General features: G+C 36.7%; 1 protein-coding gene across 4 annotated transcripts in view; it reads left to right on the forward strand.

Moving 5' to 3' along the window:
* CLCN3 (chloride voltage-gated channel 3) overlaps positions 1 to 25,082 on the forward strand; it is a 100,620-nt gene that overhangs the window by 16,634 nt on the left and 58,904 nt on the right. For 2 of the 4 annotated variants that reach the window (XM_017546667.2, XM_017546669.2), the window contains exon 1: positions 21,634 to 22,015. The exons of the other annotated variants lie outside the window; for them this stretch is intronic. In XM_017546667.2, coding sequence (XP_017402156.1) covers positions 21,937 to 22,015 — 79 coding nt within the window. In that variant the 5' untranslated portion in view covers positions 21,634 to 21,936. Of the gene's footprint in view, positions 1 to 21,633; positions 22,016 to 25,082 lie in introns of those variants that run through there. 4 annotated transcript variants of the gene reach the window in all.

A 25,082-nucleotide genomic window follows, 5' to 3' on the forward strand; every position in this document is an offset into this window, starting at 1 on the left:
AAGATATTTTGAAAGTGGATATAGCAATTACATTTCTACTAGCAATGTGTGAGATTTCTAGTTACTCCACATCTTCACCAATACATGGTATCAGTTTTAAAAAATTTGGCTATTCTACTGTAGGTTGCAGTAGTCTCTCATTTTGGTTTAATTTATATTTACTTGATGATTTATGAGTTTAAAAAGTTTAAATGCCTTTTTGTGTGTTTATTGGCTTTTCAGATTGCTTCTTTTAAAGCATCTTTTCAGTCTTTTTCCCTGTTTTTTAGGCGTTCGTTATGCATTCTGATTATGAATCTTTTCTCATGTACGTGTACAGTATTGCAGTTCTCTCTCATTCTGTGGTATGTCTTTTTACTCTCTTAAAGGAATCTTCTGGTGAAGATATCATCGATTCTAATGAAATCCAGCTCCTCTTTTTTTTAATTCTAAGCCGGTCTCAGTCACTCATGCCTGCAATCCCAGCACTTTGGAAGGCTGGGGCGGGAGGATTGTTTGAGGCCTGGAGTTTGAGACCAGCCTGGGCACCAAAGCAAGACTCTGTCTCTACAATAAAAATGCAAAAGAAAAAAAAATTAGTTCGGTGCTGTGGCATGTGCCTGTAGTCCTAGCTACTGGGGCTGAAGCTGGAGGATGGCTTGAGCTCAGCAGTTTGAGACAGCAGTGAGCCATGATTGCACCACTGCACTCCTGCTAGGCACCAGAGCAAAACCCTGTCTCAAAAAACAAACAGCACCACCACCACCACCAAAAAACCTTTTTCTTTACCTTTACTCTTAGTGTTTCTTTGTTCTGTTTAACAAGTCTTCCCATACCTCAAGGTCACAAAGATATTCTGCTATTTTCTCCTAGAAGTTTTATTTTTGTGACGTCTTTGTCATATATCAAGTGGCTATGTTTTTGTAGGTCTGTTTCTGGACTTCCTACTGTGTTACACTGAAGTATTTGTTTTATCCAAATGCCAATGCCCAGCATATATATGAGTTTTGATTTTTGATTTTGATTTTTAAATTTGTCTGGTTTTTATTGATTTATAGTCTGTTTGCATTTAACATAATCACCAATATGTTTGGTTTCAGACCATCCTCTATTTGCCTTCTGTTTGTCATATCTAGTTTTTCCTCTCCCTTTATTTCTGTTACCTTCAACACCTTTTTATACATTCCCCTATTTTTTGTTCAGTAGGCTACCCTAGAGATTATTACACGTATCCTTGATTTATTGGTTCTAGGCATTAGTACTTTTGCCACTTCATGGAAAATGCAGGGACTTCAGAATACTTTACCTCTTTTTATCCCTCTCTGCTTCCTCACCATTTTCTCACCAGGAAATGGCTCAAGAATAAAAGTGATTAAGACCGTTGGGTTTTACCTTTCTTTATTTCACTTCTTTTCAGAACCTTGACACTTCAAGGTCTAGCTCCCTTGGATATTTACTGGTTTAAAATACAATATTTTGCTGTTACTGGTCATTTGCTCTCTTCATCACAGATTTTTTTTCTAATTTTAATGACAAAATTATAAACAAACATATATTCATCATTTGAAACATCAGGTGAAATTAATAGCATATCCATTTTCTTCTGTGTTTAAATAGCTCTTTAGCCCTTTAGGTGAGGCAGAAAATTAACTCCAGGAAGTAGAAAGACATAGGAGGAGCTGACTCCTTCTGTCTTTCCATACTGCCATCAAGTGCTCGTGATGTCTTTACTCCTGGTCTTTACTAGGAGAGAGTGCCAAGCAGTAAGGATGGATGGGGCAAGGGCACAAAAAGGATCTACTTGCGTTGCTCTTTTATCAGAGAGGATAATTTTCTAGAAGCTTCTCAGTAGACTTCCTTTTGTGTCACTGGCCATAACTGGGTCACATGCCCACCCCAAGACTGGTAACTGGCAAAGGGGAATGAGATTACTGATTGGTTAGGACAATTATGATTCCTTCTTGGAAATTAGGCATATTAATATGCAAACAAGAGGAAGGTCCAATTAGCAAGTATAACGCTGGAATGATATAGGATAGGCAACCATTGGTGTTTTCTTTTCTTTTTTGGAGACAGAGTCACACTCTTGCCTAGTCAGAAGTGCTGTGGCACGATCATGGCTAACTGCAGCCTTTACTTCCTGGGCTGAAGAGATACTTGTGCCTCAGCCTTCTGAGTAGCTAGAACTACAGTTGCATACCACCAGACCCAGGTAATTTTTTAAATATTTTGTTGCAATGGGGTCTCACTATGTTGCCCTGGCTGGTTTTGAACTTTTAGGCTTGAACGATCCTCTTGGCAGCCCAAAGTGCTGGAATTGCAGGCTTGAGCCACTGTGTCCAGTCTATTGGTAGTTGATTTAAAGATTCTGTCTTCAAAGTTAGTGTAGTTGAAGGTATACATTGTGGAGTAACAGTAAAAAATAACTGTGAGTTTTCAGTTGGGTGGTACAGATTCCAAATGTTACATCTCATGAAAAAACGATATCATTTTGATAATCTTTTAGAATTGCAAAGGCTGTTGTAAAGGGGAAATCATGCATGAAGATCCAGCACTGGGATTAATATTATATAGGTGAAACAGCAAATGTCCTTTATTAAGACAGTGAATATTCTTTCTTTCAACATAGCTGATGTGCCTCTGTTAGCAGCAGTAGGAAGGGGAATGTCTTAGAAGAAGTTGCAGCCTCAGATTAGACCTCCCTCTATAGGTTAAGGCAGATATCAGAGGAAAAAGCTTATTTCTGTTTCTGCTCAGTATCTGGGAGTATGGAAGTGGTTAGTAAGTCAAGCAGTAATTCTTCATGACTCCATATCTTTTTAGCATACCAAAAAATAACAATCACCGGAAGGTACTGATAGTGTTGTTTTGAATATGTGTTGAAGGAAAATCTGTGATGTTCAGTGGCTTTCAATTGGTGACCTGAATTTACATCCTGGTTCTGTCAGTTACTTGCTCTGCAACTTTTGGCAAGTCACATAGCTTCTTTATGCCTCAGCTTATTCCTATGTACAACATAGTAATAAACTCATAAATAATAAATTTTTTAAATGATAGCTCTGAGAATTAAGTACTACATGTAGCGATCTTAACAGATAAATAATGCATATGGAATCCTTAGCAATGTGACTGGCTGATGGTAAGGACTCATTAAATAGTAGCGGTTTCTGTTTTCTTCTGTGTTACTTCACGTTTGGATGTGTTAGACTCTGTACCCCCAACATAAGCAGTTTCCTTTTATGTTTGTATTCAGTGAGAATGTCAGTAACATTCATGAAAAGCTGTAGCTCTAGAGCTCAAATATGACATCTGGATTAGGATTTAGCTTGTCAGAGATAAACTGCTTTGGAATCTACTGACTTCAGTAGATATTTGTTGCACAGCTCTTGCTTTGAAAGTATATGTGTGCTAAATGATCTAGAGAACACTGTGATTAAAAAATAGAAGTTATTCTGAATAATGATGACTAGTAGTATCAGTTAAAATTTTAAGCTAGCAAAATGCTGAAAAATTAGGCCTGATATGCATTTATATTAGGTATATCTAGTCATTTTGGTGAGTAATTCAGATTCCATGGAAAATGCAAAATTTTTTTATTGCAAGTAACTGGGAGGGCCAAGATTTTGTTGCCAGAGTTGTATTCATTAAAGAGAACCATATGGCTCTTGACTCATCGAAAATGAAGCAAATGACTTTTCATGAGTTGCAGCTTTAGAACTATTCTTATAATAGTACTATCATCACTTGAAGTAAGAGAAGTTATTGAGATTGACTGATGGGTTGAAAACTGTAATCAGCCACATGTTTAAGCAAATTAACTTTCAATAGTTAATTTATGTTGATAATGTGATTATGCTAGTAAGTTTGTTTAAATTTTAGGCCCCTATATCCTTTTTTTTTTTTTTTTATCACATCTGAAATGTTTACTTGACAACATCCAGGGTCTCTCCCAGGTTTCTGATTATGTATAGACTGAGAGGAAAATGTGAGAGGAATAATAAGAGCCCAGAGGGCTCACTCCTAAGTGTTTGATTTCCTATCTATAGATAACTTTGAAAAATAAAAATAACAACCTTGGAAGCCGGCGCACTGGTGGATGCCTGTAGTCCCAGCTGCTTGGGAGGCTGAGGCAAGAGGATTGCTTGAGTGCAGGTATTCAAGGCTATGGTGCTGTGATGCTATGATTGCACCTGTGAATAGCCCCTGTGCTCTGGCCTAGGCAACATAGTGAAATCCTGTCTCAAAAAAAAAGCCTTTGGAAATACTAAAATCCAACTGTGAGTTTTTCTGATTTATTGGAAATCTTGGGGCATGTGATAACTGGGAATAGAATCCACATAAATTACATAGATTATTATATTCTACTTCCCATATATGTAACATTCTGAGCTTCAGAACTCAGAAACCACATAGTATATGAGGCTTCAGAGGTGGGTTGTCCTGGTCAAGGTGTTGTGATCCTCCCACCTCTGCTGAAACTTAACCTACCTTCTGAGCTATTACAAGAGGTTCCAGTATTTTCATTCAAATATCTATTGTTAGATTGAGCTTTATTCAAAATGTTTGTAATTTTATTCATCTCATATCCTTCTGGGTGGTGTATTCATAACTACTGCCTACTCGGGACATTTCAGAAGAAGCAGCGTGGCAAAGTAGATGTAGAGTGATACTACCAGAAACCGAGTGGCCATCTCTTCGTGTGAAGACACCTCCTAGAGTGAGGGTACATAACACAATACGGGGTCCAGCCCTTCTTCCTGTAAACACAAAGACATGGCATCACCATGAAACTAGCTGTCTCTAAGAGATGGATTCATATTAACTAGGGTTTTAGATCTCATTAGGTAAAACCATAACACAAATTTACTTATTGTGAGAAATATACTAATAATCTAGTTCATTCCAATAAAGGATATAAAGCAACTTAAAAGGATAAACAGAATTCAATCATTTGCATAAGTATTTGACACAGAAGAAGCAAAGGGAAAACAACTTGAGGTGACCTAAAATGAGTAAAAGTGTTCTGTTCATTCTTTCTACTTTATTACACAGAATATTAAAAAGATGTGTACTTAAGAGTTGTGACTTAATCAAATGAATACTTACATTTTATCAAGGACATTTGGAAGTGAAACAGGCTTTTGTTTTCTGCAAATTCATGTGGTGAAAAATAAAACAACTTCTTTTTTTTTCTTTTCTTTTCTTTTTCTTTTTTTTTTTTTTTTTTGAGATGGAGTCTTGCTGTGTTGCCCAGGCTGGAGTACAGTGGCACGATCTTTGGCTCACTGTAACCTCCACCTCCTGGGTTCAAGCAATTCTTGTGGTTTGGCCTCCCAAGTAGCTGGGATTACAGGTGTGCGCCACCATGCCTGGCTAATTTTTGTATTTTTAGTAGAGACAGGGTTTCACCATGTTGGCCAGACTAGTCTTGAACTCCTGCCCTCAAGTGATCCATCCGCCTCAGCCTCCCAAAGTGCTGGGATTATAGACACAAGTCACTGTGCCCAACCAGTACAACAACCTCTAGTCCATTTTGGTGCCACTGTTCTGATTTATCCTAGATATCAAACTGTCTTCCTCACTCTTGCTTTTGATAAATGAGAGGCCAACACAGTGAAAAAGACAAAGAATGTTACCGTCTGCTTAATGATGGCCCTCCCCACCCCCTAATTCCTAAAATCTGTAAATGTGTTACCTTACATGATGAGATGGACTTCCATTAAATTAAATATCTAGAGATAGATTGATTATCCTGGATTACCTGGGTGTCTCTGATGAAATCACAAGGGTCAGAGTCAGTGGTAGCAGACATGACAATGGAAACAAGAAGTGATGTGAGAAAAAGGCCGTAATCCAAGGGATGAAAGTGGCCTTTGGAAGCTAGAGAAGGCGAGGAAACAGGTTCTCCCCTGAAGCCTCCAAAAGGAGCACTGCCCTGCTGACACCTTGATCTTACACTTCTGGTCTCCAGAACTATAAACAAATGAATTTGTGTTGTTTTAAGCCACTAAGTTTGTGGCAGTGCGTTACAATAACAGTAGGAAACTGACACAAATGTCTTCGTATTATTGAAAGTGTTGTTTTAACCTTATAGACCCTATGAGAAAGATTTTGCTGTCTCTGGACCATACTTGACCACACTTTGAGAATTCTGTTTTAAGATAAGCTAGCTGCCAAATGCACACTGAGTACGTGAAAAAGGTAACTTGTTTTATTGGATTAAAAACTTTTAAGAGTGAGGCCGGGCGTGGTGGCTCACGCCTGTAACCATCCAAGCACTTTGGAGGCCAAGGCGGGTGGATCACCTGAGGTTGGGAGTGCAAGACCAGCCTGACCAACATGGTGAAACCCCATCTTTAAAAATTAATTAATTAATTAATTAATTAATTAAAAAAAAAACCTTTTAAGAGTAAAGAGATTATATAAAAAGGATACAATCTGCATACATGATTTCCCAGTTCTCTTCGAATACTGTATACACACAGAGAAAAAAACATTGGAGGAAAATTCACCAAAATAATGTGTTTTTGTCTTCATGATGGAATTTGGGGATTTATAATTTTTCTTTAGAGTTTTAGCATTTTCCGAATGGTCAGCAATTTGGCTGCAGAATTATAAAACTACACTTAAACTTCCAGGTCATGCTGAAGTTTCTTTGTATGTAGGATAGAACACATTAATAGTTTAAACTTGATATGTAACTAAATATTTTTCCCATTTGGTAATTGGGCTTTCTGTTGTACTATTACTTTGGCCCTTGTAAATGTTAGGTTTGAGCTTGTTCCTGGCTGTCATTTCTCCAGGTCTTTATACATGTTCCTTTGTCTAGAATACCAACAGTATTCCAATACTAAACTACTGCTTGTACTTTGCTTCTTAAATTAGCCCCAGTCCCTGTAGTAAGCCTTATCTTACTCTTCAGTTAAAGTTAAGGGCCCCTTATGTAGTAAACTGGGTGTTGCTCCTATTGTGCTTGCATGCTTGACTTTATCTGTATTTGTCTAACTTGTTTATAGCCTGCCCTCCTCCTAAATTGAGCAACACATTTTTTGTTTTTGGTAAAATTATCCTAGTAATTTCTGTTAGTTTGTAAGTAATTTATTTTCCTATGTACATTGTTCTGTTTAGAGCTGATCCATTATGTTTTGATTACATAGTTCAACACTTGAAGAGCAATCTTGTTTTTTTTATTTCCAAATTTTGTGGAGAAGGGATATTCCTGTATAATGGGCAGCCATATATACTGTTTATTTTATCCTTCCTTCTTACAAATGTCTAATCTATTGGCATGCATAGAGTAGGAGCTCATTAAGAGTCTATTTCTCTGTAAAATATTCATCTATTTAACATACTTGCTGCTCATATTAGGAGTCTTTTTTCCTTTTTAATTATTATTGAGACAGAGTCTCTCTCTGTTGCTCAGGCTAGAGTGCCCTGGTGATATTTCGGCTCACAATAACCTCTGTCTCCCAGGTTCAAGTGATTTTTGTGCTTCAGCCTCCTGAGTAGCTGGGACTACAGGCGTGTGCCACCATGCCCAGCTAATTTTTTATATATATTTTTTCAGTAGAGACGGGTTTCACTATGTTGGCCAGGCTAGTCTTGCTTGACCTCAAGTGATCTGCCCACCCCAGCCTTTCAACGTGCTGGGATTATAGGCATGAATCACCACACCCAGACCTTTTTAATTATTAAACTAATACAGTTATATAGAGAAAAGTTTTGGTTTAGCTGGACACGGTTAAAACTGGTAGGTTATTCAGTAGAGTAGCAGGATATAAGCCACTCATCTATATTGTTAAACTGTATTGCATGAGAGCCCACCAAAATGGTAATGTAATCCAGAAGGAAATAGGGACAGAATAGAAAGCCAGGAGAAAACCACAGAGGAGAATGGCTGTATATTCCCTACCTGCCTGACATTAGTCAGTATCATACACCCTTTTTGATTTTCTCATCTAAAAAATGAAGGGAAAAATCTCTATTCTACCTACCTGACTCAGATTAGTTTTGGAAACAAAAGAATATGGTAGGAGAAATGATGGAAGTGTTGCTATTTAATATTATACATGAGAGTCCTTTATGATAATTTTGGCCTGGGTGCCCAAAATTTAAACTTACTTATACTTTGTGCAGCTATCAGACAGATTACATGCATCATGACATTCAGGTAGATTATTCTGGGTTCATAAAAATCTTATATGGTTGGCCGGGCGTGGTGGTTCACGCCTGTAATGCCAGCACTTTGGGAGGCCAAGGTGGGTTGATAGCTTGATCCCAGTAATTTGAGACCAGCCTGGGCAATATGGTGAAACCCTGTCTCTACACAAAATAAAAAAATTATGTAATCCCAGCACTGTGGGAGGCCAAGGCGAGTGGATCACGAGGTCAAGAGATCCAGACCATGCTGGTCAACATGGTGAAACCCCGTCTCTACTAAAAATACAAAAAATTAGCTGGGCATGGTGGCGCGTGCCTGTAATCCCAGCGACTCAGGAGGCTGGGGCAGGAGAATTGCCTGAACCCAGGAGGCGGAGGTTGCGGTGAGCCGAGATTGCGCCATTGCACTCCAGCCTGGGTAACAAGAGCGAAACTCCGTCTCAAAAAAAAAAAAAAGAAAAAAGAAAAAACAAAAAACAAAAATTTAGCTGGACATGGTGGTGGTTGCCTGTGGTCCTTGATACTCAGGTGGCTGAGATGGGAGGATCACTTGACCCTGGGGAGGTCAAGGCTGCAGTTATTAGCCAAGATCTACCACTGCACTGCAGCCTGGGTGACAAAGCAAGACCCTGTCTCAAGGAAAATAAATCGTATATGGTTACATTTAGGTCTTAGGAGTGATTTAGATTGCCTAGGAGAAATGGCAGTCTAGGACTGAGACAGTGGAAATACAAGATGTGGCCAGAGTGTCTTTTAGTATCAGCAACAAAGAAGTACTCATAAAACAAAAGGATAGGGCACATCAACGGAACACAGGTACTAACCTGAAAAAGCTCCCAAGGGTCAAAGCTGGAATAATTTGAGCAAGAAAACTAATATAGCATGAATTCTTACTCAAAGTATAAAATAAGCACATGTATATGCTATAAAGGATATAAATTGATATAAATAAAGGATTGAATTAAATATGAGGCAAAAGACAAATCTCCTATCAAATAATTTATGTACCCTTTCCATTCTGTGGAGGAGAAGCTTAATTCCTACCTCCCTTGAGGGTGGGCTAGACTTGGTGACTTGCTTCCAAAGAATAGAGTAGGGGAAAACATGGAAAACACTATCTTGGCCAAATAATGAACATTAATATCACTAGTGATATATCATAGATACTGTGTGCCACTGATACGTGACAAGAAGAGCATGTCACCTTTGTGATGGTCTTTCCAAAGAAGCATAATCCTAGTCTCATGACAAGGAAAGCAACCGATGAGCTTAGGCTGGGTGACATTTTACAGGATACCTGACTACTCAAGATCATGAAAACAAGGAAAGACTGAAAAATGAAGACCAGAGGAGTTTAGGAAGACAAGATAGCTCAACGCAGTGTGGTATCCTGTACTGGGAGCTGGAGTAGAAAGAGGACACTCGTAGAAAAGGGGCTGAAATCTATCTCAAGTCTGGAGTTTACTTCATAATAATACGCAAATGTCAATGTCTTAGTTTGGACAAATGTACCATGGAAATATAAGGTGTTAACAATTGGGGAAACTGTGAATGAGAGGTATTTGGGACATCTCTGTACAATCTTTGCAAATTTTGTAAATCTAAAATTGTTCCAAAATAAAGTTTATTTTTAATATGGGTTGAAAAGAGTTAATTTTTAAATAATAAAAGCAAAATGTGCTTTTCGTAGAAAATTTAAATAATGAAAAATACAAGGTAGAAAATGAAAACTACCCATAGTTCTACCATGCAGAGATAATGGATTATTTGAATATATTTTCCCCCTAGAATTAATTCTATATGTGTTTCATTCAGCAAATAATTATTAGACTCTTTTGTGGACCAGACATCTTGGTAGGTGCTAATGATAGAGCAGCGAAGAAGAACGATGTGTCCTTCTTTTATGGAGCGTATGCTCTAGTGACAGAGAGTACTATTAAACAATCTCACAAAAAAAGTTACAATTGTGATATGGTAAGGGCTGTAAAGAAGCATGAATGTCAGCCAGGCACAGTGGCTCATGCCTGTAATCCTAGCACTTTGGGAGGCCAAGACAGACAGATTCCTTGAGGCCAGGAGTTCAAGGCCAGCCCAGGCAACATGGCTAAACCCCATGTCTACTAAAAATAAAAAAGTAAGCCAGGTGTGGTGGTGCACACCTGTAATCCCAGCTACTTGGGAGGCTGAGGCACGAGAATTGCTTGAACCTGGGAGGCAGAGGTAGTTCAGAAAAGAGATTATAGTGTCTAGGACTGTAGGTAGTGCCATTTATAAGTGGCGAGATGGCGCCACTGCATTCCAGCCAGAGTGATAGAGACTATCTCAAAAAAGTAAGTATGAATGTGAGAACATGTAAGTGAGGAAATCAGAATTGAATATGTATTATTTAAGATGAGAACTGAAAAATGAATATAAGTCAGGCATGTGAAGGAAGGAAGCAGGGCAATGGAGGTACTAGGAGCTTGTACAGGCACAGTTGCAGGCAGAGGGAAGGAGCTTGGAGTGTTAGAGGTAAAATGGTTGGACTTTAGAGAATGATAGCTAGAAAGGGACGGACTGAGGCTGAAGAGGTAGTTAAGCAAGGTCTAAATAATACATGTAAAGTTTCTGGCACTTTTCCCCAAGAGTGGTGGGAAACCACTGAAGTTTTTTGAATAAAGGGAGTCATAAGATATTTGTAATTTTAAAAGATTATTTAGAGGCTGTGTGGGCAAATGGATTGTTAGGTGGTGAGCGTATGGAAGTAAATATCATAGTTCAGAAAAGATTATAGTGTCTAGGACTATACGTAGTGATAGAGTAGACAGATTCAAAACAGATTTAGGAGCAAAATCAGCCAGCTAGACTGATGGTTTTAATGTAGGATGAGGGAGTATAAGGACAAATGTTCTGTTTTTTCTAGCATATGCAGTTGGTAGTGCCATTTATAAGGCAGAGAGTTTTTAATATATAAAACATTGCCTTATGGTGCAAGAGCTTATCTTAATCATTTTTAATGGTTGCATAATAATTAGATACACAAATGTATTCCCAATTCCCAGAAATAAGACTACTTCGAGGAAGGCATTTGTTAACATCTGTTTATGTGTAGTGAATAAGGTGTTTTGAAAATTAGTGGTGGAAGGCTGGGTGCGGTGGCTCATGCCTGTAATCCCAGCATTTTGGGAGGCCAAAGTGGGCGGATTCTTGAGCCGACGAGCTTGAGACCAGCCTGGGCAACATGGCAAGGCCTTGTCGCTACAAAAAAATATAAAAACTTGTGGGGCTGAGGTTTGACAGTTACTGGAGCCTAGAAAGTCAAGGCTGCAGTGAGCCATGATCATGCCACTGCACTCCATCCAGCCTGGGTGACAGAGTGAGACCCTATCTAAAAAAAAAAAAAAAAATTAGTGGTGGAATTGTTGATAAAGTCTAAGTGCTGATAAAACAGTTGAGTTGGTGCTTTCTGTAAATAAGAATAATGAAGCCCTTTGTTTGATATTAACTGCTGGTAAAAATCATTAATAAAACAATCCAAGAAAGGTATTTGAGGAAACATAGTATTCTCCTAAGTAGATTTGTAAGCAGAGAAATTTCCTACAATATCAAGTTGTGGTATAGCTCTAAGGAAAGCATTCTCAGAAGAATTTGGCTTTGCTACAGAGTTTCAAAGTTTATGTTTGTGCATATTGTCTTTAGTAGATGACAGGTTGATTTTAGTTTTGTTGTTTTATCTGGCATTTTCCAATAACATTGGTAGTAATTTAATGAGTAAGACATTTGACTCTGAAGTCAAATTTGACAACATATACTCTTAACCCAGTTGAGAAAGTATAGAATGGTAACATGGTGAATCTTTGGTAGAGTTTTTATAAGAAATACTTAAATGACGTTAACAAAACACTGCTACCATTTAAGGGCTGTCTGTTGGGAAGAGGTCAAAGCTCTTTTAAATGGTCTACTCAGAATTATTTTTAGAAATGAATAACTCTAAAGTTCATCTGATACTTATTCTAAGCAGGGTCATGTTCTTAATACATTTGACACTTCACATTCTGTTGCCAACTACTTTGTAAACATTTCTACACCTGTGTCTCCAGACTGCTTTAGCCAGAGCAACCTACTTAACCTCTTCCGTTTAATATATGTGGAACTAGGAGATTGCCCAAATTTGTGTTTATATAAGAGTAAGGTGGGCCGGGCGCAGTGGCTCATGCCTGTAATCCCAGCACTTTGGGAGGCCAAGGCGGGTGGATCACGAGGTCAAGAGATCGAGACCATGGTCAACATGGTGAAACCCCGTCTCTACTAAAAATACAAAAAATTAGCTGCGCATGGTGGCACGTGCCTGTAATCCCAGCTACTCAGGAGGCTGAGGCAGGAGAATTGCGTGAACCCAGGAGGCGGAGGTTGCGGTGAGCCGAGATCGCGCCATTGCACTCCAGCCTGGATAACAAGAGCAAAACTCCGTCTCAAAAAAAAAAAAAGAGAGAGTAAGGTGATGTATTTAAGGAAGACAAATTCATACTACGTTTATGAAATGATGTAATTCAAGATGTTATTAATGACCTAGGCAAGAAGTTGGTGTTAATAATAAACTGGTGCCTTGATAAAATTAGCCTAAGATGCCAGTGGAGAGTCAATCAAGTACTGGGTGGATATCATGAGAAAGGTCACTGGAAAGAAGTGAGCTTAGTTGTATAATATATAGAAACTGGTGATTTATACCTCAGTTACCACCTTAATTATTGTCATTGCCTTGCAAAAAAATTTTTTTCTTCTTAAAAATGTTTCAAAGAAGGTTAACTAAAATGATTACCTCTTCACTCTACCTTTCTCACTGCACCCTAATATCATGAGGTGACAAATTAACTTCTGTGCATGTAGAATATTACCTATGAACTGTCCTTGGGAGAATTGAGAACATTTTCAAATTTCATGTTTTGTGTTGTGGTTCTGGCTAAGAATTTCTGTTGAAAAGGACTGGAGGAGTTATGTGCTAAACCTGTAAGATCATAAGCTGAATACAGATACAGTCATTTCTTGGTATCTGTGAGGGATTGGCTCCAGGGCCCCCTCAGGTACCAAAGTGCATGGATTTTCAGGTCCCCTACATAAAATGACAAATGACATAGTATTTGCATATAACCTACACACATCCTCTTATATGCTTTAAATCGTCTGTAGATTGCTTATAATACCTGATACAATATAACTCTTGTATAAATAGTTGTGCCACTGTATTATTCATGGAATCATGACAAGAAAAAGATGAAGTCTGTTCATGTTCAGTACAAAACAACCATCCATTTTTATTCCCAAATATTTTCAAGCCATGGTTGATTGAATCCATGTTTGTGGAAACCACAGATGTAGAATGCCTGGTTACAGAAGTTTGATTATACATAAAATCAAAGGAAGTCTATGGAACTCTTAAACATTTCTGAAATACAGAGGAAATTCCTTGGAAGAAGCAGCACCTTACAACAAATTAGAGTCAGTTTAGATGCTTATGAAATTTGTTATCCACAACTGATTTAGACTGTAAGTAAGATTAAACTAGAAGCATTTAGGTAGGAAAAAAAGAAAAAATCCACTAGATATTCATAGAATTAGAGATACTTAGGATATATTTTTAACTTAAAGACTTTTGGATTGTGACATAACACATCAGAAAATGCATAAAACATAATTGTGTAGTTTAATGAGTTATTACAAAGCAAGCATTTTTGTAGCCCACCCAGGTTAAGAAAATAAAGCATAACTGTATTCCAGAAGCCTCCTGCACGTACGTTCCTAATCACAGCCCTTCCTTTCCCTCTGAAGGTAAATACTATTTTCTCTTTGTCTAATCACTTTCTTGCTTCGCTTTATGGTTTGCTCATCTAAGTATGGATCCTTAAGAATATAATTTAGTCAAGCCAGAAACTGTGTGTTGAAAAAAGAAGTATGTAATTTAGCATTGCCTGTTTTTGAAAGTTAAATAAATGGAATCATACAGAATCTATGCCTTTGTTTCTTGGTTTCACACAATGTGGCTTTCAAGAATCATGCATGTTGTTGCAGGTAGTAGCTATGTGGTTGCTCTAAACTATTACATATCAGTCTTCTTTAAATGAATTTACTACAGTTTACCTGCTTATATACTTTTGATGGATCTTTAAGCTGTTAACAGGTTTTGGTGGTTACCAACAATGCTGCTTTGAATATTATGCATGTACTTGTGTGGTACATAGGTCCTTAGGTGTCCAAATTTTATTTGTCCTGGATGTGAACTTGTTGGGTCATAGGTTATGTTTTCCATAGTGGTGTTTCAGAATATATTCAGACCAAGAATGTATGAGAGCTTCCATTGGTTCATATTCACTAACCACTTGATATTGTCAGACTTTCAATTTTGTCAGTATGCTGGCTATGTATGGATTTTGATTGTGGTTTTAATTTGCATTTTCTTTGTAGTCAAAGAGGTTTAGCCTCTTTCATATCTATTGGGAAACCCTTTTCAAAGCACCAATTTGGGTCATTTGCTCATTTTTCTATTGGAGTGTCTATCTTACAGTTTTGTAGAAGTTCTTTATCTTCTAGAACAAACTTTTTGTTGAGTAAATGTGTTAATAGATATCTTCTATGGAGTGCATTTCACTCTTCTAATGGACAAATTATGAATAAATGTTCTTAGTTGTAATGTGGTCCTATATGTTAATCTTTTGCTTTATGGCCAAGGCTTTTTGTGTCTTAATTTTAAAAAAACATCGCTACACTTGATATCATGAAGACATTTTTCTAAATTATGTTGTAAGAGCTTTACCTTTTACATTTAGTTCTATAATCATCTGAGTGGTGTGTGTGTGTGTGTGTGTGTGTGTGTGTGTGTGTGTGTGTTAGAGTGTCGTTCAGTATTTTTCTATATAGTCAGTCTGTTTTGCATTACTGTGAAGGAATACTTGAGGCTGGACAATTTATAAAGAAAAGAGGTTGGCCGGGTGTGGTGGCTCAAGCTGTAATCCCTGCACTTTGGAAGGTCAAGGCAGTGGATCACCTGAGGTCAGAAGTTCAAAACCAACCTGGCCAACATCATAAAACCCCGTCTCTACTAAAAATACAAAAAATTAGTCAGGCATGGTGGTGGTCATCTGTAATCCCGGCTACTCAGAAGGCTGAGGCAGGAGAATCACTTGAACTTGGGGGAGCAGAGGTTGCAGGGAGCCGAGATACTTGGGTGACAGAGTAAGACTCTGTCTGGAAAAAAAAAAAAAAAAAAACAAGGTCAGGCAGGCTGTATTGGAAGCATAGTGCTTTGGTGAGGGCTTCAGGAAGCTTCCAGTCATGGTGGAAGTTGAAGTGGAAGCAGGTGTGTCACATGGTGAAGGGTAGCATGAGAGAGATGCCAGGTTCCTTTGTCGTGAACTAACAGAGCGAGAACTCACTTGTTACCATGGTGAGGGCACCAAGCCATTCAGGAAGGGTCCACCTCCATGACCCAAACACTTCCTAGTAAGCCCACTTCTAACACTGAAGATCACATTTCAACATGAGATTTGGAGACAAAACAACTAAACCGCATCAGATAGCCAGTTGTCCCAAAATCAATGGCTAGAAAACAGTTTTTTACCCCCTCTTGTACAGTACCACCTCTGATGTTAGCACAGGGCCTATTCTATATAGGAGGGTCTATTTCTAGACTCCCCATTTTGTACTATTGGCTTTTCATCCTGATAATGATCCCTTTTCTCTCCCCTTTCCTTCCCCACCTTAAACTATGTCACTTTAGAGTTACCAATCATTAGTTTTTCCAGTGAATTAGTTTGCCTTTATTATTCTTTTCTATTACATATTTCTTTTCTGTTTCATTAATGTTTTATTTTATTTTATTCTGCTTTGTTTGGGCTTATTTTGATGGAGTTTTTTTCTGACTTCTTGAACTGGATGGTTAGCTCTTCAGTTTTAAGCCTTCTTTTCCTTTAAGTGCATTGAAAGCTATACATTTTTTTCAGATACTGTTTTATTTCTATGCCATATGCCTTTATTATCACTATTTAGAAATCCTTTTTGATTTTTATACTGATGTCTACCTTGTCCTATAGGTTATTTGGGAGTGCAGTTTATAGTTTTGAACACATGAGGAATTTCTGGTTATGTTTTAATTGATTTATAACATTATTGCATTGTGGTTCAAGAACATGCATTACGTAATTTCAGTGTGTGGAAATTTTTGCAACTTGCATTGTGGCCCAGGAAAAAGTCAACTTTGTAAATGTTCTGTGTATGCTATAAGGATACATCATGTAAAGTTTCTGGTTATGGTCTTCTCTTCATGTCCGTTAGTAAAGTTTGTTAACCTATTAAAATAATAATTTCTTTACTGATTATTCTCCTTGTTTCTTTCTATTATTTGATAAGTGATGTGTTAAAAATTTTTCACTGTATTTGCACATTTATCTGCTGCTTCTTGTCAGTCTGTCAATTTTTGCTTTATATACTTTGTTATCGTATGTTTAATTAGGTTATATCTGCCTGGTGAATGTTTGCTTCTCTTTATTTCTAATTATAGTTTTTTTTAAATCTTACAATCTACTTTGATATTAATAAAGCTCCGAATTTTCTTTGGATTAAAGTTTGCATCCTGTACTGTTTTTATCCTTTTTACTTTCAGCTTTTCTGCATCTGTGTGTTTTGTTGAAACTCTTGTAACTATATAGTTGAACTTTAAAATCCAATTAGGCAGCATTTAATTTTTAATTGGAGCATTTAGTTTGTTTACACTTAATGTAATTAGTGGCATATTTGGATTTAAGTATTTCTGAAATTTAGAACTCTTAGAATCTGTTTTTGCTTAGTCTTTGTATTAGCTTACGTTCATACCTGAATATATTTGAGACATTCCTTCACAAGGGATTGTTTAGGCATTAAAACATGTTGGCTGGTTTTGGTTCTGATTTTGAAAAATTGATGGTTGTGTGATGTTTTTGTTTTTGTTCTGAGACAGGGTCCTGCTCTGTTGCCCATGTTGAAGTGCAATAGTGTAATCATGGCTCACTGCAGCCTGGACCTCCAGGGCCCAAGTGATCCTCCCACTTCAGCCTCCTGAGTAACTAGGACCACAGGCATGTGCCACTACACCCAGCTAATTTTTTAAAAAAATTTTGTAGAGACAGGCTCTCCCTATGTTGCTCAGGCTGGTCTTGAACTCCTGAAGTGATCCTCCTGCCTCAGCCTCCCAGAGTGCTGGAATTACAGGCATGAGCCACCATTCCCGGGCTTATTGTGTGATGTCTGTGAAAGCAAATTCTTTATATTTTTATTTTTATTCCTATGATATGTTATTTGGGTAGCCAGATAGCTATATTGGAAACTAAAACTTCTTATGTTTATGAGGTATGAATATTATAAAACCATTTTGTTTTTTCAGTTTATTTTCTGGCTTCTCAGTTTTAAGAATTTCCACCTCTTCTTTCTTGAGGGCTTTAATAACTTTACAACTAAATGTGTAGTTTATTGATTGTCCCCCATGAAAGCTTTGCTATATCTTTTTTTTTTTTTTTCCCTCTGGTGCTTTTTGATATGGAGAATGACTGACAATGCAATTTAAGGCTTAGTGCCATAGAGTGTGTCCAAATGTAAACATAAAGCAGCCTGTAATAGTCCCTTCACATGCTGCTGTAAAGAAATACCTGAGACTGGGTAATTTATAAAGAAAAGAAATTTAATTGGCTCACAGTTCTGCACGCTGTACAGGAAGCCTAGCATCTTCGGGGGAGGCCTCAGGAAACTTACATTTATGATGAAAGGTGAAGGAGAAGCTGGCATGCCTTACACGGCTAGAGCAGGAGCAGGAAGGGCAGTGAGGTTAGTACTCCACACTTTTAAAGAACCATATCTCCGGAGGACTCTATAATGAGACAGCACCAAAAGGATGGTGCTCAACCTGTCATTAAGGCTCCACCCCATGACCCAGTTACCTCCCTCCAGGCCCCGCCTCCAATATTGGGGATTACAGCTCAACGTGAGTTTTGGGTGGGGATACAGATCCAAACCATTTTACAAGCATATTGATGGACTGTAAGCTATGGTTTTTAACCTGCTTCTATTAATAAGTCGAGGAGTAAAGATTGTAATGTTTTATTAATGTTTATCTCATGTAAGTGATTTTATTTATAAGCATTCTTTTAAAAATCTCTTTGGCTTGGTGCAGTGGACAGTGTTGGGTGGGCCTGGGCAACGTTGTAAGACCCATTGCTACAAAAAAAGAAATTAAAAAATTAACCAGGCGTGGTGGCACACACCTGTGTTGCAGCTCCTGGGGAGGCTGAGGTGAGAGGATGGCTTGAGCCAGGAGGTTGAAGCTGCAGTACGCTATGATCATGCCACTGTACTTCAGCCTGGACATTGGAGTGAGACCCTGTCTTTAAAATAATAAATACCAATAAAAAATCTTTTCATCATAGAAGAAATTTTAAAACATTCAAAAGTATGGAGAAGAATATTGTGTACCTTTTCATCCTGGTCACTTACTTTAAGTGATTATCAATTCATGGCCAATTTTGTTTCATTTCTGCTCCCTCAATTATGTTGAAGTAAATTGGAAACACTGTATCATTTATATAAGTAGATAGATAAACATATGTATTATATATTTCTAAAAGATTAAGATTCTTTCAAAGGTCATTATTACTTTTAAAATATGAATAATTCCTTAAAATAAAATACCTTGTGTTTACCATTTCCCCAATCGTTTCTTAAAAAATTGTATTGCTGTATCTTTTAAGTCTTTTTTCAAAAATTCTGTAGGTTTTCTCTCTTTCCCTTTTTCTTTACAAAATTGTATTTGTCAAAGAAATCAGGGCATTTGTTTCCTAGTTTGGTTTTTCCTGATGACATTTTGAACTATCATTTAACATATTTCTCTGCTCCTATATTTTCTATGAATTGGTAGATCTAAAGGCAACAAAACTGCTTAAAAATTGTTTTTATTGTTTTAAAATTTAAATATTTCTAATATTGTAGATTTCTCAGATCATTACTGTTATTATAAGGGGCTTAAAGGTAGAACTGTTAAAATATTATTGTCATCTATTCTGCCTTCCTGGTTTATAGTTACAGAGACATCCCAGAGAGGTTGTGATTTATCCAGATTTCCACATCAGGTTGAGATTAGAATCTAGGGTGTGTTCGAAAGTAGAAATAACTTCTTTTGAATTTTGATGCCTCATGTGTGCTACTTGTGATTTTGGTTCTTCAGAGTTGCATCCTGAGCATTTTTCCAGAGCTATGCCTAGGAATTCTTGAATTTGTCTTCTACTCTTTTTCTACTTGGACTCCACCCTGAGTGTAATTCAGCTTTTTAATCTGGTGATAAAAAGTCTCTGTCAAAGTCCTCTTACGTGTCAAAGTCCTCTTTTGCCACACCTTCCAATCTACCTTGTGCTTTTCTGAATTGTGATTGGATTTAACCTGTGTAATGATTCCTTTACTTTAAAAAAGTGGCAGCTGTAGACCTCATAATCACAAGAGATTTGTTTACTTCTAAAGTAAAGATATTTAGATTTTTAAATTTTTTATTAAAAATAACATTTTTAAAGATTTTTAGGTTTATTACTACAAAAGTAATATATTTGTTTAAATAGTGTGGAATTATATAAACTCTGAATATACCCTCCAACCTCTACCTTATGTCTCAGTAATAATAATTGTTAAGGGCTTGATGTGTCTTATTTGAAACTTACTACTATACAAATATAATTAGGTTATATATTATATATACACACAGTTTATCTTTAAAAATAATTCAAATATGCTACAAAGCTTTTACATATGAAGCATTGTCAATATTTATTTTACAGAGAGGACTTCCCTCTCTAGTGAGTGCTGTCATTTTCATTCTTTATGAGCAAATTGTACGTGAGGAAAAACAAGTTAGGAGACTGCCCAAAAGATACCAGGAATACTCGTGGATAGATTTTCTTTTTTTATGTAAAGACATAAAAAACATAAATGGTATAAAAACAAAATCCTTTACAAATGCCATATAATTATATATTTAGAAAAATTGTACGGTGGTAGAACATACAAAAGAACCACAAACTCCCAAATTTACATTGAGCTAATTTCTTAAAGTTAGCCTTTGTCAAAGCTTCCCTTGTTTAAAAAAGTTATTGGCTCAGTGTGCAGGAAGGAGTATGGAAGAAAAAATTATTGCCAAGAAAATTTGAAAATTACAGAAAATGAAGAAAAAAAATCACCTACTATCCTATATAAATTTTAATATCTAGGGTCAGGATAAGATAGAATATTCCTGTGGCAATAATTCTAGTCTATATTCCTTTCCTGGAACCCTGTCTTCCAAATTCCAGGTGAGAGTTTATGAGAAGCTCTGTTTATCTGAGATTTAAAATACAAAAAATTGATTCAACCTTTACAGTTTTTTAAAAAGACACCAAATAACTAAAATTTAGTACTCTATAAATTGAATAGAATTTCTGTCTTTTACTGCCCTCTGAGTTTTCTCTTTCCTTCTCTCACCTCCAGTGTTCATGTAACACTTTCAGCTGGAGTGGGCCTTAGAGGTTGTCTCATTGAATACTTCAGGAAAACAAATTTTATAGAACCCTTGAGTTCTGTGGAATTGCTTCTGATGAACAGCACCTTTTTCTGTTGTTGCTGTTTAGTGACTCTGAGTAACAGGCATTTCAGGAGGAGAATCACCCAGTCTAGAGGAATCCTCTGAGAGGTAGCTGTAAAATGTTGCGCTCTGATCTTCAGTAAGCATTGCAGGGTTTTTGTTTTTTTTTTTTTTTTAAATAAGAAAGTTGCTTCATTTCTGAACTTTGAATTTTATAACAATTTCTAGAAAAGTTGAGTACCTCACTGAGACATGCTGCTAAAAGTTCTTTTAAAAATACAAACCCCTTATGAGATAAGAAAACTAGGAAGGTAAAAGAGTTAGGAAAGTCTTCTGCTTAGTAAAAGTTTTTTTGCATACTTCACACACACACAATAGTAAAGTTACTTAGCATATTGATAAGCTTTCTCCTCAAAAGCTGGAATGTCTTGCTAGCTAGTTCCTTCAAGAAAGGAAACGGGAAGACGCTGGAGAAGAGATTGGTGAGTGGGAGAAAACACTATTCAGCTCTTCAGTTACGCGGTTTTTAAGTCCTCAGTGAAAGGCTGCTGTATATTTGTAGGCTATGTTTTATTTTTAATAGACTTAAAACCAAGTTTCTTGAGAAACCTTTGGCATGCTGTAGTTTTTTATGGTTGTGACTCACATGGCATTACTGTATAAAACTAGTACATTCTCTCATAAAAGCACACAAACTTAGAGTGCTGCTCTCATTCTTCTGCATTAGAAATGAAAAAGGGCATTGTCCGCATTCAGAACTTCCTTTTTACATCTTTTTTCCCCTTTACATTTATCTTAAAGCCAAAAGAAATAATGTTTCTATTGTTTGATTTACCAGTTACCACTGATGCTACAGAAGCTGTATTGTGAGTGCTTTAAAATTCCCAAACCAGTTTTGTATGTTATACTTGGAGCTTAGTCATCATGAGACGTAGCAGGACCTGATTAAGAAGGCTGTTCCGCCTCTAAGCCTTGCTAGATTGTAGCCACTAGCAACCAGGCTGCAATAATTTCCCTTTGATGACATCATCCACTGTGGAAGAACCCAGTTGCTTCAGCGAGTCGAACTACAGTTCTAAACCTCATCAAATATGGCATCTCCCTTGCTTGCTGCAGCAGGGATGGAAGAAATGCCACTTTCTTTTTAAGCTAGCAAGCTTTTCTTTTCCTTTTTATTCTTCCTTTTAAAAATTCTAATCATGGATGCTTCTTCGGATCCTTATTTGCCTTATGACGGGGGAGGAGACAATATTCCCCTGAGGGAATTACATAAAAGAGGTAATACCATCCCCTTGCTGTGAATTCTCTGTTGGTATGTTTTGCATGCGGCTGGGCGGTCCTCTAGCTTAAACTGGTTCTCATTTGTCCTTTAAATACTGTAGGACGTTGTTTAGTTGCCCTGGGTTGTTAGTGAGGGGAAAATGCAACCTTCTGAATAGTTCTGTAGCCGTCCCTGATTGTTTTCTCTGTGCAGATTAGTACTGCTTCAGATCATGTCGCGCTCCGACTCCATCTTCTGCATGAAAATCTTTCTAACTATGAAAATGAATTAATCTGCTTTTACAGCCAACTAACGTCGTGTTGGTTGGCACCTAGAAAGTAATGTTTTTCTTCCTTCAGAAAACTTACATTTCCTTTAACTTACGCAGAGAAATCAGGTGCCTATATACCATTATATTTCAGCTGCTGCTGATTACCATGTAGATTTTACACCACAAAGTAAATTTATAGCAAACGCTCTATCTACATTTTAGTACATTTTTAAATGACAATAAAGATGTATTAATACAAAAAGATTAATTTTTATATTAATACTTTTCATTTAATATGTTTTTCAGCTGATTAACATACTACATTGTCTTCCACAGGTATCTTGGGAAATTTGATAAGATAAAACACATGTAGGGTACTTTACTAAATGTCAGAAAAAATAATAGTTAATGAATGGTTTATGAAAAGCAGAAGAGCACCCAGCCTGCCTGTAAATCTTTTGGCAGGCACTTCCTCGGTCTCCTTAAAATTAATTGCATGTTAATTACTGCCCCCCCCCTTTTTTTTTCATTTTTGTTACATTGCTTATTCTAAAAACAGACTGGTTGAGATTTGTTGTCCTAGAAAAAAACCGAACTTCAAGAAAAATCTCTTAGTTTATATGACTTCATTTTTGAGCCACATTAGTTTGAATTACTGCATGATATTATAAACTCACCTTATGATTTAACCCAAACTTTTATTCCTAAGTATATAAGGAAGTCATAATTTTCTCAAATATAATTAGCCTGCTTTGTTTAAAATATACTTTGTCTTCTGATAGCACTTTTTTTTAGTATTAAGTTCCACTATAAACATTATAATGTATTCAACAAATGTCTATTGGTTGTGTTGTGTCTGCTAGACACTATTTTAGGGCCTGAACAGTTATAACATTATTTATCTTGTAGTATTCTGTAGTTAGTAAAAACTTGCTTTTTACATTTTGAGAAAAGCTATGTAAGGATCATGTTACATATATGGTGCTTTCTTTTACCTAGTTGCCTTCTTAATAATATTTCAATATATGTGTATATGAATATGTTATAACATTTGGAAGAAATATCTAAAAGCATAAAGAAGAAAACAATTTCTCATAATCACGCCACCAGAGCTTTTTATTTTTTTATTCTTAATGTTACGATCATTCATAAGTTCTTCTATTTCCTGTTTTCTCATCATCAGTTTTCTGGTAAGGGTTTCTTTAAACAGGAAGCAAGGTGAATGAATAATGACTGTTCAGATGTCACATTATTTGCTAATCAGTAATTAAACTGTAAAACGAGGCAAACTATTTTTCCCATGCTGTTACAACATTTGGTTGTCAATGATGATAAACCAGAATACCTGGGCTTCAGAAATTTAATTTCCTTGTGTGGAGCTTGACAGTCCTCTACAGAACTTACTTATGAACTGTCTCAGTGTAAAATATGCAAATAATAATAAGCCAAAACTTATGTGAGGGTAAGTATGGTAACTGATATGACCAAAGCATAAGCTTTATATTTTATTATACTTTCATAAATAATCCTTTAAGAATCTTGCTTAGGATCTAAATCAGTCCCACTCTTGGCAGCTCAAATAGGTTCTTTATCCCTTGATGAGACTTAATCTAATAATATAAGCCATTGTTACTGGAAAGTAACATTATGTATTTGTAGTAGAGATAAGTCAGTTATTGCTGGACTGGACTGTATTACCTCAAACATACTGTAGTATCCTAGTGTCTATGCGTAACATGTTATTTGTTTTCCATAATTTATGAGCCATTGTCACCATGGGTCAACACAAAGGAACTGAAGGAGACAGGCAGCTAACAAATCAAAAAAACCGTGAATCAGCTTCCCTGTGAGGAGGAACAGAACTATAATGATTAAAATTGATCTTCAGGCTGAGAGTGAAGAGGCAGATAAAGTATAAAATTTTGAAGGGTATCAATAAAGTAAACATGGCTCTGTTTACTAAATCCCTGAGTGCTAGAGCCAGGGATTACCTTTGTTGGGTAAATTGAATTTAATACTACTTTTCAAGGTGAGATGGTAAAAGCTGAAGCTTCCTACTTAAGTAAATAATGTCAAGTCTGAAAGTATAAGTAGATTCAAAATAGAATATACTATTGATAGATTAGGAATTTAGATGACATTTCAGGAATAGCCATCTTTAGGGGTAGATTTCCTATATAGAAACAATCAAGCTGTCTCAAAATGTCTCCCCCTTTTTTATCAGGAAAAACTACTTGGCTTATTTGGACTGTTAGTTTTACGCTTTGACTTCTTAATTTGTTCAAGATGTTTAAGTAATTTTGGAGGTCAAATTTCTTTCTTCTACCAACACTTTATAATGGAATTGATCTTTGGGGCTTGAGCCTCCCTTTACTCCATGAGGGGCCTTTAAAAATTATTTAAATATTTAATTGTTTCATTCATTCAAAGTGAGCATATATATATATATATATAGATAGATAGATATAGATATAGTACTACTAGGTGCTGTGGAGAATTATGATAAAAATAGTAATAATAATAGCTCATATTTATTAGAATTTTCTGTTAGCTGGATACTGTTCTAAGTGGGTTCTTTTCCTAAGAGAGTAGGTATCACTCTTTCACCCAAGCTGGAGTACAGTGGAATGATCATAGCAAATTGCAGCCTTAACCTACTGGGCTTAGATCTTCCCCTCTCACTCTCACATGTACCAGAGACTGCAGAGATGCAACCCTATGCCCGGCTAATTTAAAAAACAAAAATTTTGTTTTAGAGCCTCACTATGTTGCCCAGGCTGGTCTCCAACTCCTATGCTCAAGCTACCCTCCTG

Source organism: Cebus imitator, unplaced genomic scaffold (genome assembly GCF_001604975.1).
Source record: "Cebus imitator isolate Cc_AM_T3 unplaced genomic scaffold, Cebus_imitator-1.0 Scaffold190, whole genome shotgun sequence".
Lineage (NCBI taxonomy): Eukaryota > Metazoa > Chordata > Mammalia > Primates > Cebidae > Cebus > Cebus imitator.